The 14,643-nt window shown below is 48.1% G+C and overlaps 1 protein-coding gene across 1 annotated transcript in view; it reads right to left on the bottom strand.

Annotated features, from left to right (window-relative positions):
- UBASH3A (ubiquitin associated and SH3 domain containing A) overlaps positions 1–14,643 on the bottom strand; it is a 40,296-nt gene that overhangs the window by 16,567 nt on the left and 9,086 nt on the right. The window contains exons 4-6 of the mRNA XM_027960765.2: positions 14,112–14,310; positions 9,500–9,669; positions 7,823–8,031 (exon numbers count right to left, since the gene is read on the bottom strand). Coding sequence (XP_027816566.1) covers positions 7,823–8,031; positions 9,500–9,669; positions 14,112–14,310 — 578 coding nt within the window. The remainder of the gene's footprint in view (positions 1–7,822; positions 8,032–9,499; positions 9,670–14,111; positions 14,311–14,643) is intronic.

The raw sequence follows: 14,643 nt of genomic DNA, 5'->3' as shown, positions 1-14,643 counted from the left end.
AAGCACCACAGTGTGACGAGGGGAGAAGGGTAAGTGGCCCAGAGGCTGCAGGTGACCAGAGCTGGGGACATTCTCCCAACGTTCACCTCTCGTAGCGGATAGGAGTGAAGAATGCAGTAGGCGGCCTGTGGACTAGATGAAAAAGTCAGTCACCAGGCAGCTGGTGAGCAGAGTGTCTGGGATTCATGGTGGGCGAGAAGGAGGCAGACAGTCCTCTCACGTGAGTGAGTGGTAAGGGAGCATCGTCTTTATTACTATTTACTTTCTGAAAAGCATTATCACCTTGCTGTTTAAATTGTAGTTTTGTTTATGATTTTAACATAGAGAAGGCTTACAATGTAAGCATTTAATAATCATTAATAAAGATGGAGTCTGCAGCCCAGGAGACAGCACCTTAGATAGCTCTGAGAGACTGCTCCAAAGAGGCAGTGCAGTGCTTAGTCATTCAGTGGTGCCGACTCTTAGCGACCCCATGGACTGCAGCACGCCAGGCTCCTCTGTCCCTGGGATTCTTCAGGCAAGAGGACTGGAGTGGGGTGCCATTTCCTCCTCCAGGGAATCTTACTGACTCAGGGGTCGAACTTTTGCATCACAGGTCGCTTCCTCACCATCTGAGCCACCAGGGAGCCCCCAAAGATGGCTCTGTTACATCTCACTTAAGACATGTTCCATGGCTTCTCTGTTTTCAAACTCTACCCAGTTCAGAAATCAGAAATACCATCATTTAAACTTCCTTCTATTTTTTTTTGCCTTCTATTTAAAAATAATTTTCATTTTCTGTTAACTCAACTCAGTGTATGCTATACGATCATACAGAATACCATCTATTTTACACCCAATTATTCTCCTATTTCTGATGCACCCATCAGATAGGAAACCCTAACATACCAGGCCTCCTGCTCTGCCATCTGTTCTCTCTCCCTCATCAGTACCGTATCATAGATCTCTAACATGCTTTTAATATCTGGTAAGGTAGATGTCTCTTCCCATCACTTTTGTTTCCCAAAGTGTTCTCAGCTCTTCTCTCCTGTTTATTCTCCCAGATAAATTTTTCGCACATTCAGTGAAGTTCCAACAAATGACCCCATTGGGATTGCCCTAGAAGGTACTTCACTAAACTTGGAAATGACTCTGACAGGATTCATCTTGCTCCATCCTGAACCTGGTGTGTTTCTACTTATTCAGCCTATTGGTAAATGGTTTCCTTTCTCTCTCAGAGAGGCCCCAAGCCCTCTAGTTCTTGTGAGGCTGATGGCTCCCAGGCCTGCATCCCAAGACCCTCACCGGGTCCTGAGCTGGGAGTGGGACCATTTCTTCTGCATCTCAGGGGCCCATGGGCTTGGTCACCCTCCTTTCATCCTCACCGCCATACACTCAGTGCCCACGTGGGGTTTCAGTGTAGTGAAAGCATTTCTGAAGTCGTCTGTGAGTTGTACCTTCTCTTTCCGTGTTATCTCTCCTGTCTCGAGCGGTAAATCCTACTGGAGGGGTTCAGGTTAAATAGATTTACTTGGCTCGTATTCTTACAGCATTTAGGGCTTTAGCTGGTGGTAAGCAGATGAGAACACGATCCACGTACTCAGACCATTGACATTTCCCCCTTCAAGAGAACACGCTCTCAGTATTTGTAGAGCCTCACATTGATACAGGAAACGCTGATTGGTTTCCCCTTCCTGAGGGTGAGGTGGGCCCCCCCGCCGACCGCTACACACCCTGCTTGTGGCCCACAGGGCAGGTAGTGAAGCGGCATTATCTATAAATAACATCTGTGACATTTATAGTCAGAGAGAAAAATTGAATTTTTTTTGCTAGTCTGTCAAATGAAATACAACCTAGATTATGACGGGGATGTTGGCAATGAGAGGAAAAAGGAAAGAACGTAGCATTTCGATATTTCTGTTTTTCTCTTAAACCTCAGAAATCTACTTAATGCTTAACTTACACCAGAGATAGATGCGTTTAAATTCTCCCTGACTTTTACCAGGGGCAAAGCTGCCATTTGTGGGTTGTGTGGACTGTGTCCCAGCGTGTCTTCCAGAGATGCCAGAGTGAGGAACCACAGTCTGGAGGTTGAGAGCCCAAGGCTGAGGTGTGGTCGAGGCTGGCCCCCCGAGGCCTGTCTCCTGGGCGTGTGGATGGCCATCTCCCTGTGTCCAGGTGTGATCATCCTTCTCCGTGTCTGTTTGTGTCCTTATCTCTTACTCTTCATATAAGGACACCAGTCAGACGGATCAGGGCTCATCCTTGAGATCATCTTTTACCTCAATCACCTCTTTAAAGAATTTCCCTGGTGACTCAGACGGTAAAGCGTCTGCCTACAATGTAGGAAACCCAGATTCGATCCCTGGGTCGGGAAGATCCCCTGGAGAAGGAAATGGCAACCCATTCCAGTAGTCTTGCCTGGAAAATCCTATGGACGGAGGAGCTTGGTAGGCTACAGTCCATGGGGCCACAGAGAGTCGGATACAACTGAGCAACTTCACTTCTTCACCACTTTAAAGACTCATCTCCAAATATAGTCACATTGTGAGGTGCTGGGGATTAGGATGTCAACATATGAATTTTGGGGACCCAGTGCAGCTCATGACAACACCTTTATAACTTCTGAGCTACTTGCCACCAACTTGCTCTGTGGTTTTGGAAACTTACAGGCGTGTATTGCTTCCAGGTTGGGACTCTAATCCTGGCTCAGAGAGGATGTGTTCTCTGAGCTCTAATATTCCCAGCTCCTTGTTTGACAGTTACACTACATCCTCCTTTTCCACGGAGGGTTGAGAACTGCTGTGATTCATGTATGAACTCCATCTGATCTTTTTCTTCAAAGTAATGGACAAAGTAATGGTCATTTTGTGGCCAAGTGAATCCAGAGACACTGAACTGTTGGCACAAAGACTGAATTGTCGTATTGGAGATGGGCCACTGGTGCAGGAAAACTTTTCCTGCTTGGGTTGCAGGTGCCAAGTGTGAATTCTGTGCTGACACTTTCCAAGATATTTATCCACTGTCTGAACAACAGTGTGTCTGCCCGTGGCCAAGGTAGCCTTGGGACAGTGTCACTGAACTGCGATTTCTTAATTTCTGCTTAAGCAATTAACGATGTGTCCTGACATTCTGGGGCCGGTTTCTGATTAAAGAGCTCTGAATGTTTAATAAAGTACACTTTCGGCCGTTTTAAAATACGTAGCCAGGACAGCTGAGTCTGACAGCAGAGCTGGGTCTCTGCCTTTCTGAGCATGATCACAGGCCACTGTTTGCCATGTGTCTTCCCCAGCATGAACGGGGAGCTTCCAAAACATGGTCATCAGATACCCCCAGCCCAGCTCAACACTCAGTTTTCTCTTCTTTTGCTGTGATTCTTATTAATACTTATTCACTTCTAAAGGAAACTTGCTTCTAGAAGGAGTAGTCCCAGAAATGTCCAGCCTAAAAGCTGGAATGGTTGTTTTGGTGGCAGGTGACTGACAGATTAACTGTAAGATGAAAAATGTAACAACCATAAGCTCATTTTCTATAGAGTCTTTGCAGCAGAGTTCTAGCAACATCCAGCTTGCCAGTTGCCTGGTGCCAGTGAAGCTCTTTTGTCCTGAGCAAGGACTGGAAGACTTGCTAAAGACAGGAGCCAGATGGAAGCCCATGCCTCCTGGACCTCAGATGGTCAGTTAGGGTGGAAGCAGCATCTTCCTCCTGTTACTCCTTAAATGGACTGCCTGAACTGGTTCTACAAGGAACCAAGTGGTTCCTTAGTTGCATGATGAATTGGCCCCTCCAGCTCCCTGGGCCCAAGTATTCTCACCTCTCAGAGAGGATGCTGTAGCCAGTTATCTCTGCAGTCCCTCGTGGTACCAACGTGCTGTGATTTTGTTCTGGCTACTGGACCCATGGCCATAGCCACATCCAAAAAATTGTGCTTCTCTGGAATGACTGGTGTCCTTGTGCCCGGTATGACCGTGATGGTTTTGTGGAAGTTGTGTCCTGTTGGGTGTGGGAGGGCTTGGAGCCTGAGTCCCACAGCTTGCATGGTGGGTACAAAGTTGGCCCCAGGCTTGTCTGACTTCTCTCCCTTTGACCCAACTTCTTTATATTTTTTTCTTTAAACTTAAAATTGATTACTTACATTTTGAAGAAGCAATGCATTTCTAAGTTTCAAAAATTTTTAAAATTATGCAGTTGTAGAGACATAAAAGACCATTCTCCCAACTCCACCTTCAACCCTGCAGGGTAGCTCTGTTGGAAGTTTCTAGAGGTTTTTCCCTTCCAGGGATCTTTTAGGCATCAGCCGATGTCAGTTCAGTTCAGTCGCTCAGTCATGTCCGACTCTTTGCGACCCCATGAATAGTAGCACGCCAGCCCTCCTTGTCCATCATCAACTCCCGGAGTTCACTCAAACTCATGTCCATTGAGTCGGTGATGCCATCCAGCCATCTCATCCTTGGTCGTCCCCTTCTCCTCCTGCCCCCAATCCCTCCTAGCATCAGAGTCTTTTCCAATGAGTCAACTCTTTGCATGAGGTGGCCAAAGTATTGAAGTTTCAGCTTTAGCATCATTCCTTCCAATGAACACCCAGGACTGATCTCCTTTAGGATGGACTGGTTGGATCTCCTTGCAGTCCAAGGGACTCTCACAACACCACAGTTCAAAAGCATCAATTATTTGGCGTTCAGTTTTCATCATAGTCCAATTCTCACATTCATACATGACTACTGGAAAAACCATAGCCTTGACTAGACGGACATTTGTTGGCAAAGTAATGTCTCTGCTTTTGAATATGCTATCTAGGTTGGTCATAACTTTTCTTCCAAGGAGCAAGCGTCTTTTAATTTGATGGCTGCAGTCACCATCTGCAGTGATTTTGGAGCCCCCCCAAAATAAAGTCTGACAGTTCCCACTGTTTCCTCATCTATTTCCCATGAAGTGATGGGACCAGATGCCATGATCTTCATTTTCTGAATGTTGAGCTTTAAGCCAACTTTTTCACTCTCCTCTTTCACTTTCATCAAGAGGCTTTTAGTTCCTCTTCACTTTCTGCCATAAGGGTGGTGTCATCTGTATATCTGAGGTTATTGATATTTCTCCTGGCAATCTTGATTCCAGCTTGTGTTTCATCCAGTCCAGCGTTTCTCATGATGTACTCTGCATAGAAGTTAAATAAGCAGGGTGACAATATACAGCCTTGACGTACTCCTTTTCCTATTTGGAACCAGTCTGTTGTTCCATGTCCAGTTCTAACTGTTGCTTCCTGACCTGCATATAGGTTTCTCAAGAGGCAGGTCAGGTGGTCTGGTATTCCCATCTCTTTCAGAATTTTCCACAGTTTCTTGTGATCCACATAGTCAAAGGCTTTGGCATAGTCAATAAAGCAGAAATAGATGTTTTTTTGAAACTCTCTTCCATTTTCAATGATCCAGCTAATGTTGGCAATTTGATCTCTGGTTCCTCTGCTTTTTCTAAAACCAGCTTGAACATCTGGAAGTTCATGGTTCACGTATTGCTGAAGCCTGGCTTGGAGAATTTTGAGCATTACTTTACTAGCATGTGAGATGAGTGCAATTGTGCGGTATTTGAGCATTCTTTGGCATTGCTCAGTTCTTTGGGATTGGAATGAAAACTGACCTTTTCCAGTCCTGTGGCCACTGCTGAGTTTTCCAAATTTGCTGGCATATTGAGTGTAGCACTTTCACAGCATCATCTTTCAGGATTTGAAAGAGCTCAACTGGAATTCCATCACCTCCACTAGCTTTGTTCTTAGTGATGCTTTCTAAGGCCCACTTGACTTCACATTCCAGGATGTCTGGCACTAGGTGAGTGAACACACCATCGTGATTATCTTGGTCATGAAGATCTTTTTTGTACAGTTCTTCTGTGTATTCTTGCCACCTCTTCTTAATATCTTCTGCTTCTATTAGGTCCATACCATTTCTGTCCTTTATTGAGCCCATCTTTGCATGAAATGTTCCCTTGGTATCTCTAATTTTCTTGAAGAGATCTCTAGTCTTTCCCATTCTGTTGTTTTCCTCTATTTCTTTGCATTGATCGCTGAGGAAGGCTTTCTTATCTCTCCTTGCTATTCTTTGGAACTCTGCATTCAGATGCTTATATCTTTTCTTTTCTCCTTTGCAAATTTTTACTTCTCTTCTTTTCACAGCTATTTGTAAGGCCTCCCCAGACAGCCATTTTGCTTTTTTGCATTTCTTTTCCACAAGGATGGTCTTGATCCCTGTCTCCTGTACAATGTCACGAACCTCATTCCATAGTTCATCAGGCACTATATCTATCAGATCTAGTCCCTTAGATCTATTCCTCACTTCCACTGTATAATCATAAGGGATTTGATTTAGGTCATACCTGAATGGTCTAGTGATTTTCCCTACTTTCTTCAGTTTAAGCCTGAATTTGGCAATAAGAAGTTCATGATCTAAGCCACAGTCAGCTCCTGGTTTTGTTTTTGTTGGCTGTACAGAGCTTCTCTATCTTTGGCTGCAAAGAATATAATCAATCTGATATCGGTGTTGACCATCTGGTGATGTCCATGTGTAGAGTCTTCTCCTGTGTTGTTGGAAGAGGATGTTTGCTATGACCGTGTGTTTTCTTGGCAAAACTCTGTTAGCCTTTGCCCTGCTTCATTCCGTATTCCAAGGCCAAATTTGCCTGTTACTCCAGGTGTTTCTTGACTTCCTACTTTTGCATTCCAGTCCCCTATAATGAAAAGGACATCTTTTTGGGGGTGTTAGTTCTAAAAGGTGTTATAGATCTTCATAGAACTGTTCAACTTCAGCTTCTTCAGCATTACTGGTTGGGGCATAGACTTGGATTACTGTGATATTGAATGGTCTGCTTTGGAGACGAACAGAGATCATTCTGCCATTTTTGAGATTGCATCCAAGTACTGCATTTCAGACTCTTTTGCTGACCATGATGACTACTCCATTTCTTCTAAGGGATTCCTGCCCACAGTAGTAGATACAATGGTCATCTGAGTTAAATTCACTCATTCCAGTCCATTTTAGTTCGCTGATTCCTAGAATGTCGAAGTTCACTCTTGCCATGTCTTATTCGACCACTTCCAATTTGCCTTGATTCATGGACCTGACATTCCAGGTTCCTATGCAATATTGCTCTTTACAGCATCGGACCTTGCTTCCATCACCAGTCACATCCACAACCGGGTGTTGTTTTTGCTTTGGCTCCATCCCTTCATTCTTTCTGGAGTTATTTCTCCACTGATCTCCAGGAGCATATTGGGCACCTACTCACCTGGGGAGTTCCTCTTTCAGTATCCTATCATTTTGCGTTTGCATAAACATATGTGAGTACAGATGATCATGTTTTAATTCATCTGTTCCCCACAGTTAGTACTATCCTATACACATTCTTCTGCAATTTACCGTGTATTTTTTTATATCAGTGCATAAATACCTCTTTGTGATCATTTTTAAAAACCTCAAGTATTCTATTGTATGGGTGTATCATAGTTGAGTTCAGGTGCTCATTTTCAATTTAATTATCTCTTCCACAGTACTTGCATGCTTCCATGATTTTTCAGGCTCAGAATAAGGAAGTGTATTTTGTAGTCCTTTGGGGATTATGGTCTCCGAAAAGTTTTATAGAGTAACTGATGTCTTCTGAATGTTTTCAGTGAAAAGCCATGAATCGGTCAAGACATTTACCAGATACCTACAGGGATAATGCTGCCAGCCCGGAGCAGGCCATTTCACCGATGGTGGAATGATCTAGAAGCATACAAGCGCTGTGAACACTCTTTCCAGACAGACACTCTCTGACTGCAGGAGAGATGTGTGGGCTGCGGGGCGGGGGCGGCACTCACCTGTGTCTCACCCAGGTGTCACACTCGCTGGCTCGCTCTGTGTAGTTCTCCGGCAGGAAGCCCCGGCAGCCCGTCCGCTGCGAGATCCCGATCACCCAGCCCTCGCTGGCTTCCTCCTGCTGCGTGGGGTCCACAAAGATGTAGTCCCCGGGGCTGAGCGTCAGCTCATCCACGTTCTGGGGTTTGTACTGGAACAGGACCCGCAGGGTCTGGAAAGGAGGCAGGAGTCTTCAGGTCTTGAGTAAGGGCGGGTTCTGTGTCTCTAGGACACACCCAAGCCTTTGGCTGATGACAGTGGAATGTGACCAAAGGATGCACAGACTTCTTTGGAGAGACTTAGAAATGGGTATTGGTATCCACCTGTCACGTCTCTGTCTCTCTCATCTATCTACCAAGGTATCTGTATTTGTGCTCACTCAGTCATGTCCCACTCTCTGTGACCCTGTGGGTGGTAGCTTGCCAGGCTCTTTTCACGGGATTCTCCAGGCAAGAATACAAAAGTGGGTAGCCATTTCCTTCTCCGGGGGAATCTTCCTGACCCAGGGATCAAACCTGAATCTCCTGCATTGGCAGGCAATTCTTTACCATTAGGGCCACCCATCTATCATCTATCTAACATCTACCAATCATCTACCTATCATCTATATTTCTGTATCTATTATCTATCTATTAATCATCTACTAAACATCTACCTACCTGTCTGATGCTGCTGCTAAATCACTTCAGTCGTGTCCAACTCTGTGCGACCCCATAGACAGCAGCCTACCAGGCTCCCCTGTCCCTGGGATTCTCCAGGCAAGAACACTGGAGTGGGTTGCCATTTCCTTCTCCAGTGCATGAAAGTGAACAGTGAAAGTGAAGTCACTCAGTCGTGTCCGACTCCTAGTGACCCCAGGGACTGCAGCCTACCAGGCTCCTCCGTCCATGGGATTTGCCAGGCAAGAGTACTGGAGTGGGCTGCCATTGCCTACCTGTCTATCCTGTATCAATTATCTATCTATACCTATCTATTTATCTGTCTACCTACTTACCTATCTATCTCTGTTTACTTATTTCTTATATGAAAAATCTCAAAGCATAACCAGATGTCACATTCGCCCCCATTGGAGTGAGGTTATTTACAGCTTCTCCCACGTGAAGGAACACAGTGGATTCATACTTGTTCCATGGGTCTGAAAAGGAGTATAACAAAACCTTCTAAACCAATCAATTCCACAGGGAGGAAGTCCTGGACTGAGGCGTCACTAAATCACTGAGGCATCATTTAAACAAATTAATAAGCAACATAATGCATTCATAAATCTTTGCAACAGTCCATTTTTAATACCAGTCATGCAGGGAGGGAGTCCTGGACTGAGCCTTCACTCAAGTCACTATTTAAACAAATTAATAGCCAACATAATGTATTCATAAATCTTTGCAACAGTCCACTTTTAACACCAGAAATGTTCCTTCTTTCCCTTCCAAATTTCTGGATGTCTGCAACTCATAAACAAAAGAATGTTAATTCCAAAACGCAGGCAACAAAATGATTTTCAAGAAGGGATTCAAATTCTTCCTTCTACTGAGATACCTCCAGCCAAGGGCTCTTGGGGTCAGGGCTGTGTCAGGCAGGCAGCCGCTCACCGGATCCCAGGCTGGGGGGCCCAGTCCAGCCACCTGCCTGGGCTCACCCACCTGGTAGTGTACGAAGCGCATGTCCCGGGAGTAGAGCGCGGCTGTCCACTGGCAGCTGTGGCCGGGGTTGATGGCTCTGGCCAGCTGCTCCAGCGTCCTCTGGTGGTGAGGGTAGAACTTGTGGGCCAGGGTGAGATGCAGCTGCTTGGTGCAAGGCTTCACCGTGCAGTCTGTGAAAGGAGGCACACGGGCACTTTGACCCAGACGGCCGCACCGTACTCCCAGGGCTCCCCGTCCAGGGCGGTTACGCGACCAGGGTGGCAGTGCAAATGCCTTTACACAGGGTCTTCCTATCTCTGCCCATCCCCACCCCCGCCCCCTGCACCAGCGCTTTCCCAACGAGGTGAGGACTTGGCCCAGATGGGCCGCAGCATGGAGGTCAGTTTGTGACGGAGATGGCTGGGAGCGTGCACATCTGACCAGGAAGCAGGTGAGCAGAGAGAGCAGAGATACAGGTTTAGGGGACATGCCTGGGGGGGGGGGGTCTATCAATTTGCAAGCTAGTTGCTCCAACAATTGATTCAAATCTCCCTCGTCCCCTGGGATGTACACGTTACTTGGTGGCCTTTTGTTCAGTTGCCGAGTCTCTGGAAGAAAACACCCCAGCACCTCTCATATCCAGCTGGCTTTGTGAAGCAGGAAGACTTTGGAGTTGCCAGGCCCTGGCCTTTTTGAGTGATCTCGGTACCCTGGGCCCCAGCTCTCCTGGTCCTCATTCCAAGGCCCTCAGGTCAGTGGGTGGTAGTGTCCCCGAAGCAGCCAGGATCTGATTTCAGCCAGGTCACAAAGCAGCTCTGTTCTGGGGAGGCGGTGATCAGTGGAACCGCACAGACTTGGGAAGTGGGTAGACCTGACTTTAGATCCACCTGCCTCATTTGGTAGGTGACCTTGGGGAGCGTCTTGGTCTGACTCAGCTTCAGTTTCAACAGCGACAACCTGAGGGTGAGGATTGCTGGGCTGGCCTGGGAAACCAGCCTCTTAACTGTAAGGTCCCCCAGAGACTTGCAGTAGATATGAGTTGCGTGCATGCTCGCATGCTCAGTTGCTTCAGTCTTGTCGACTGTGTGCGACCCTGTGGACTGTAGCTCCTCTGTCCAGGGGATTCTCCAGACAAGAATACTGGAGTGGGTCGCCATGCCCTCCTCCAGGGGATCTTCCCAACCCTGGGATCCAACCTGCGTCTCTTACGACTCCTGCATTGGCAGGCGGGTTCCTAACCAGTAGTGCCTCCTGAGAAGCCCGGATATTAGTTACCCACGGGCCACACTGAGCGGCACACAAGGACCTGTCCTCAACCAAGCAACGTCAATGACGCACTTCCTGGAGCCCAGACTTGGCGGCCCCACCAACGTCTCTATCCTCTGTCTGAGCCTTTGGTAGCAAAAGAGAAACCGCCGAGGTCTCCATGCCGCAAGTTGCGGGGGTTGAGGCGCCTGAAATAAGAGAGTGTGTGGGCGGCAGGGAAATTCCTCTTCTCAGGTGTTCCAGCTGTGGCGGGGAGGGCTGTCTTGCCGCGGGTGAGTCAGCACGGCCTGGGAAGGGCCAGGCATGGTAGTCATCCGAGAGATCACTGAGTCACTGGCCTTCTGAATGGGCACTTGTGTATCTTCTCTCCATGGCCCATGCCCCTGAGGACTGTGCCCTGGGCAGGGACACATATGCCAGCGAGGCCTCCTGGAGCTGTGACTGACCCCTCCCGACCCAACAGGGTCAGGCCTGGGGCAGCGGCCATGGAGAGCAGAGCAGAACCAGCTCAGGGTTGGGTGATGGACAGGGGGTCAAAACCAGCTCTCGCAGGATGTGGGGCCAGTCAGCAGGAGACCCAGGTGGAGCAGGAGAGGGCTGGACTCCAGGGCCAGCCTTAACACTCACTGAGTGCTTGAGGACTCTGTTGGTTTCCTGGGCTGATGTCACAAATGACCACACACTGGGCAGCTTAAAACAATGGAGATTTGTTCTCATGGTTCTGGAGCTGGAAATCCAAAACCAAGGTGTTGAGGGCCACCCCCTCAGAAGGCTCTCGGGGAGGGTGTCTCCTTGTTTCCTTCAGCTCCTTGGTTCGTTGCCGCCTCACTTCAATGCCTGGCCTCTCTTCTGTGTCCCTGTGTTTTCTCGTCTCACAAGGATACTGGTCACTGGACTTAGGGCCTGTCTTTCACTAGTGTGACCTCAACTACTTACATCTACAAAGACCCTATTTCCAAAGAAAGTCCTTTTCGGAGGTTTTGGGAGATATGAATTCTAGGCGACACTTTTCAACTCAAGATAGTGACCTCGGGCGGGTCACAGCCCTTCACAGCCCTTGGTCACTCCACTGTTAAAATGAGTGGGCATTGGGAGTCACTTCTGGTCGGGAGCAGGGGGTTGTGGAAGTAAGTGAGGCACTGGTTCTGTGTGAAGGCTGGCAGCTGACACATTGCAGCCTGGTAAGAGCCACGTCATCCTTTTAGAGACAAGGGGATGCCAGAATCGTTACCTGAACTCAGGTTTACATAAAGGAGACCGCTCCTCACAAATGGCAACTCGCTCCAGTATTCTTGTCTAGAAAATCCCATGGACGCCAAAGCTGGGTGGACTACAGTCCGTGGGGTTGCAGAGGGTCGGACATCACTGAGCAACTGCGTGCTCCTCAAGGCATGGCTAAGTTTATATCTATCTAGAACACGTGATCCCAGACTTGCCAAGCCAGCCTCCGGGTGGAAATCTGGGATTGATGAAACCATTCATGTGGCCAGGATCGAAGTTCATACCCATCTTGGGGGCAGAGGGGCGTCCTCCCATCAGGGCGCTATGGTCTCTCTGTGTCTCAGACACAGCAAACACAGCAGTGCTGAGCACCTCTGTGTTCCAGGACCACGAGGACGTTCCCAGACAGGTTGCACTCTTTGAAGGGTGGGCCCAGTCATTCGAAAAGAAAGATGACTCAAGGGTCAGAAGACATGATTCAGGGTCACATCACTAACCAGGAATGAGGGAAAATTCACACCTGAGCTCAAGTCCAGAATGCTTCCCACTAAACCCCAGCTGGAGCCCCAGTCCCCAGACCAGGGCTGCTGGTTGAGAAAAGGGAATTTGGCTGATTCTCAAAGTTAGTCTAGGTAATGCACCTAGACTCCATCCCCCTACCAAGAGGCCAAGGAAACTAGACTATGCTCATACCTAAAAAATTTCAAGAAATCAACTAGGACTTGTGTTTTACACATAGCGCTGGCCCCTTGAGGACAGGCGTCCCAGGTGGGATGTGGAGCTGGGGGAGGCACGCCAGCCTACAATCCCCATCATCACATCGCTGCACAATGACCCCCTGGGGCCGTCTCCCAGCAGCTGAGTGTTTTGAAAAACGTCATCAATGCAACAAGGCTATTCTCACTTAGAGAAGAGCCCTCTGCTTGCTTGGAGTCTTTCTACTTGCTCACTTTTCTTAAAAATTAAATTTTTTTGGCATATCAGTTCAGTTCAGTTCAGTTGCTCCATTGTGTCCAACTATCTGCGACTCCAAGGACTGCAGCATGCCAGGCTTCCCTGTCCTTCACCATCTCCCGAAGTTTGCTCAAACTCATGTCCGTTCAGTTGGTGATGCCATCCAACCGTCTCACCCTCTTTCGTCCCCTTATCCTCCTGCCTTCAAGCTTTCCCAGCATCAGGGTCTTTTCCAATGAGTCAGTTCTTCATATCAGATCGCCAAAGTTATTGGAGTTTCAGCTTCAGCATCAGTCCTTCCAATGAATACTCAGGACTGATTTCCTTTAGGATGGACTGGTTGGAAAGTCCAAAGTCAGTCAGTTATGCATATACATGTATCCATTCTTTTCAGATTCTTTTCCCATATAGGTCATTACAGAGTATTGAGTAGGTTCCCCGTGCTACACTTGTTTAGTCGCTGAGTCGTGTCCAACTCTTATAGTAACTCCATGGACTTTAGCACATTAGGCTCCTCCACCCATGGGATTTCCCAGGCAAGAACATTGGAGTGGGTTGCCTTTTCTACCTCCAGGGAATCTCCCCAACCTTGGGACTGAGCCTGCATCTCCTGCTAACTACTGAGTCACATGGGAAGTCCCATACTATACAGCAGGTTCTTACTAGTTATCTATTTTATATGGAGCAGTGTGTATATGTCAATCCCCATTACCCAGTTCATCCCTTCCCCCTTCTTGGTAACCATAAGTTTGTTTTCTACATCTGTGACTCTATTTCTGCTTTGTAAATATGGTCATTTGTGCCTTTTTTTTTTTCAGATTCCACAGATCAGCAATATCATATGGTGTTTGCCTTTCTCTGTCTAACTTACTTTACTCAGGTTTCTGAAGGACATTCTGGGATTTCATGGAGGTTCTAGGTAATTGTTAAGCCTCAGGCTAAGGCTAAGTCATAGTTGTTGGCCGTAAAGGGCCAGGTCGGGGGGAAGTGGCCTGGTGATGGTGCAGGCACCCCCGTGTCCTGCCATCAGACTAGCCCGCAGGCTGACCATCACTGCACTGGGGAACAGCCTCACTCCTGCTGCCCTGGGCTCCACCCAGCATCCGAGTGTGGAGAGCCCAGCCCCAGGTGCAAAGGGACTCCCTTCTGTAAACCAGGGCTCTGCGTGCACCACCGCCGCAGGGCTGCCTACCTGCCAAGATGGAGGCTTCTGTGGCGAACATCACAGCAAATTCCCGGATGATGTCTGCGGGGCTGTCGTTCACAAAGAAGCCCAGGTAGCTGATGGAAGAGTGGAGAACCAGAGGCACGGCCGAGGGGAATGCGTGCAGGGTCCTGTCCCCGGCTCTCTTCAGTGCCTCGTATAGATACTCCACCTTCTGGTCCTCGCACTGAGGGACAGAGACAGGACGGTCACATGTTACCTTAACTGATGAGAACCAGGCAGAGCCTGAGAACCGTGGGAACCTCCTTTCTGCTCACGACACTGTAACACAATTTGCCTGGTCCCAGTGTTTGGGATGATGGATCTGGTCCCCAGTTCCTTAGGCAATTCAGGTCAAGCTCTTATTGGAATGGAATAGCCTCTAAGTGCCCAGGCAGGAAACCCCGGGTCCCTTGAACTTCGTCCTTCACTCCTTCTTGAGTTGACCCAGCACCCCTCATACTGCATCCTGAGCCCCTGTCCCACTCCCGTGGAGCACAGCTATGCTCAGCACTGCATT

Source organism: Ovis aries, chromosome 1, assembly GCF_016772045.2.
Source record: "Ovis aries strain OAR_USU_Benz2616 breed Rambouillet chromosome 1, ARS-UI_Ramb_v3.0, whole genome shotgun sequence".
Classification (NCBI taxonomy): domain Eukaryota; kingdom Metazoa; phylum Chordata; class Mammalia; order Artiodactyla; family Bovidae; genus Ovis; species Ovis aries.
Note: the sequence above shows the minus strand (reverse complement) of the source record. Positions and strands in the feature narration are given on the sequence as shown.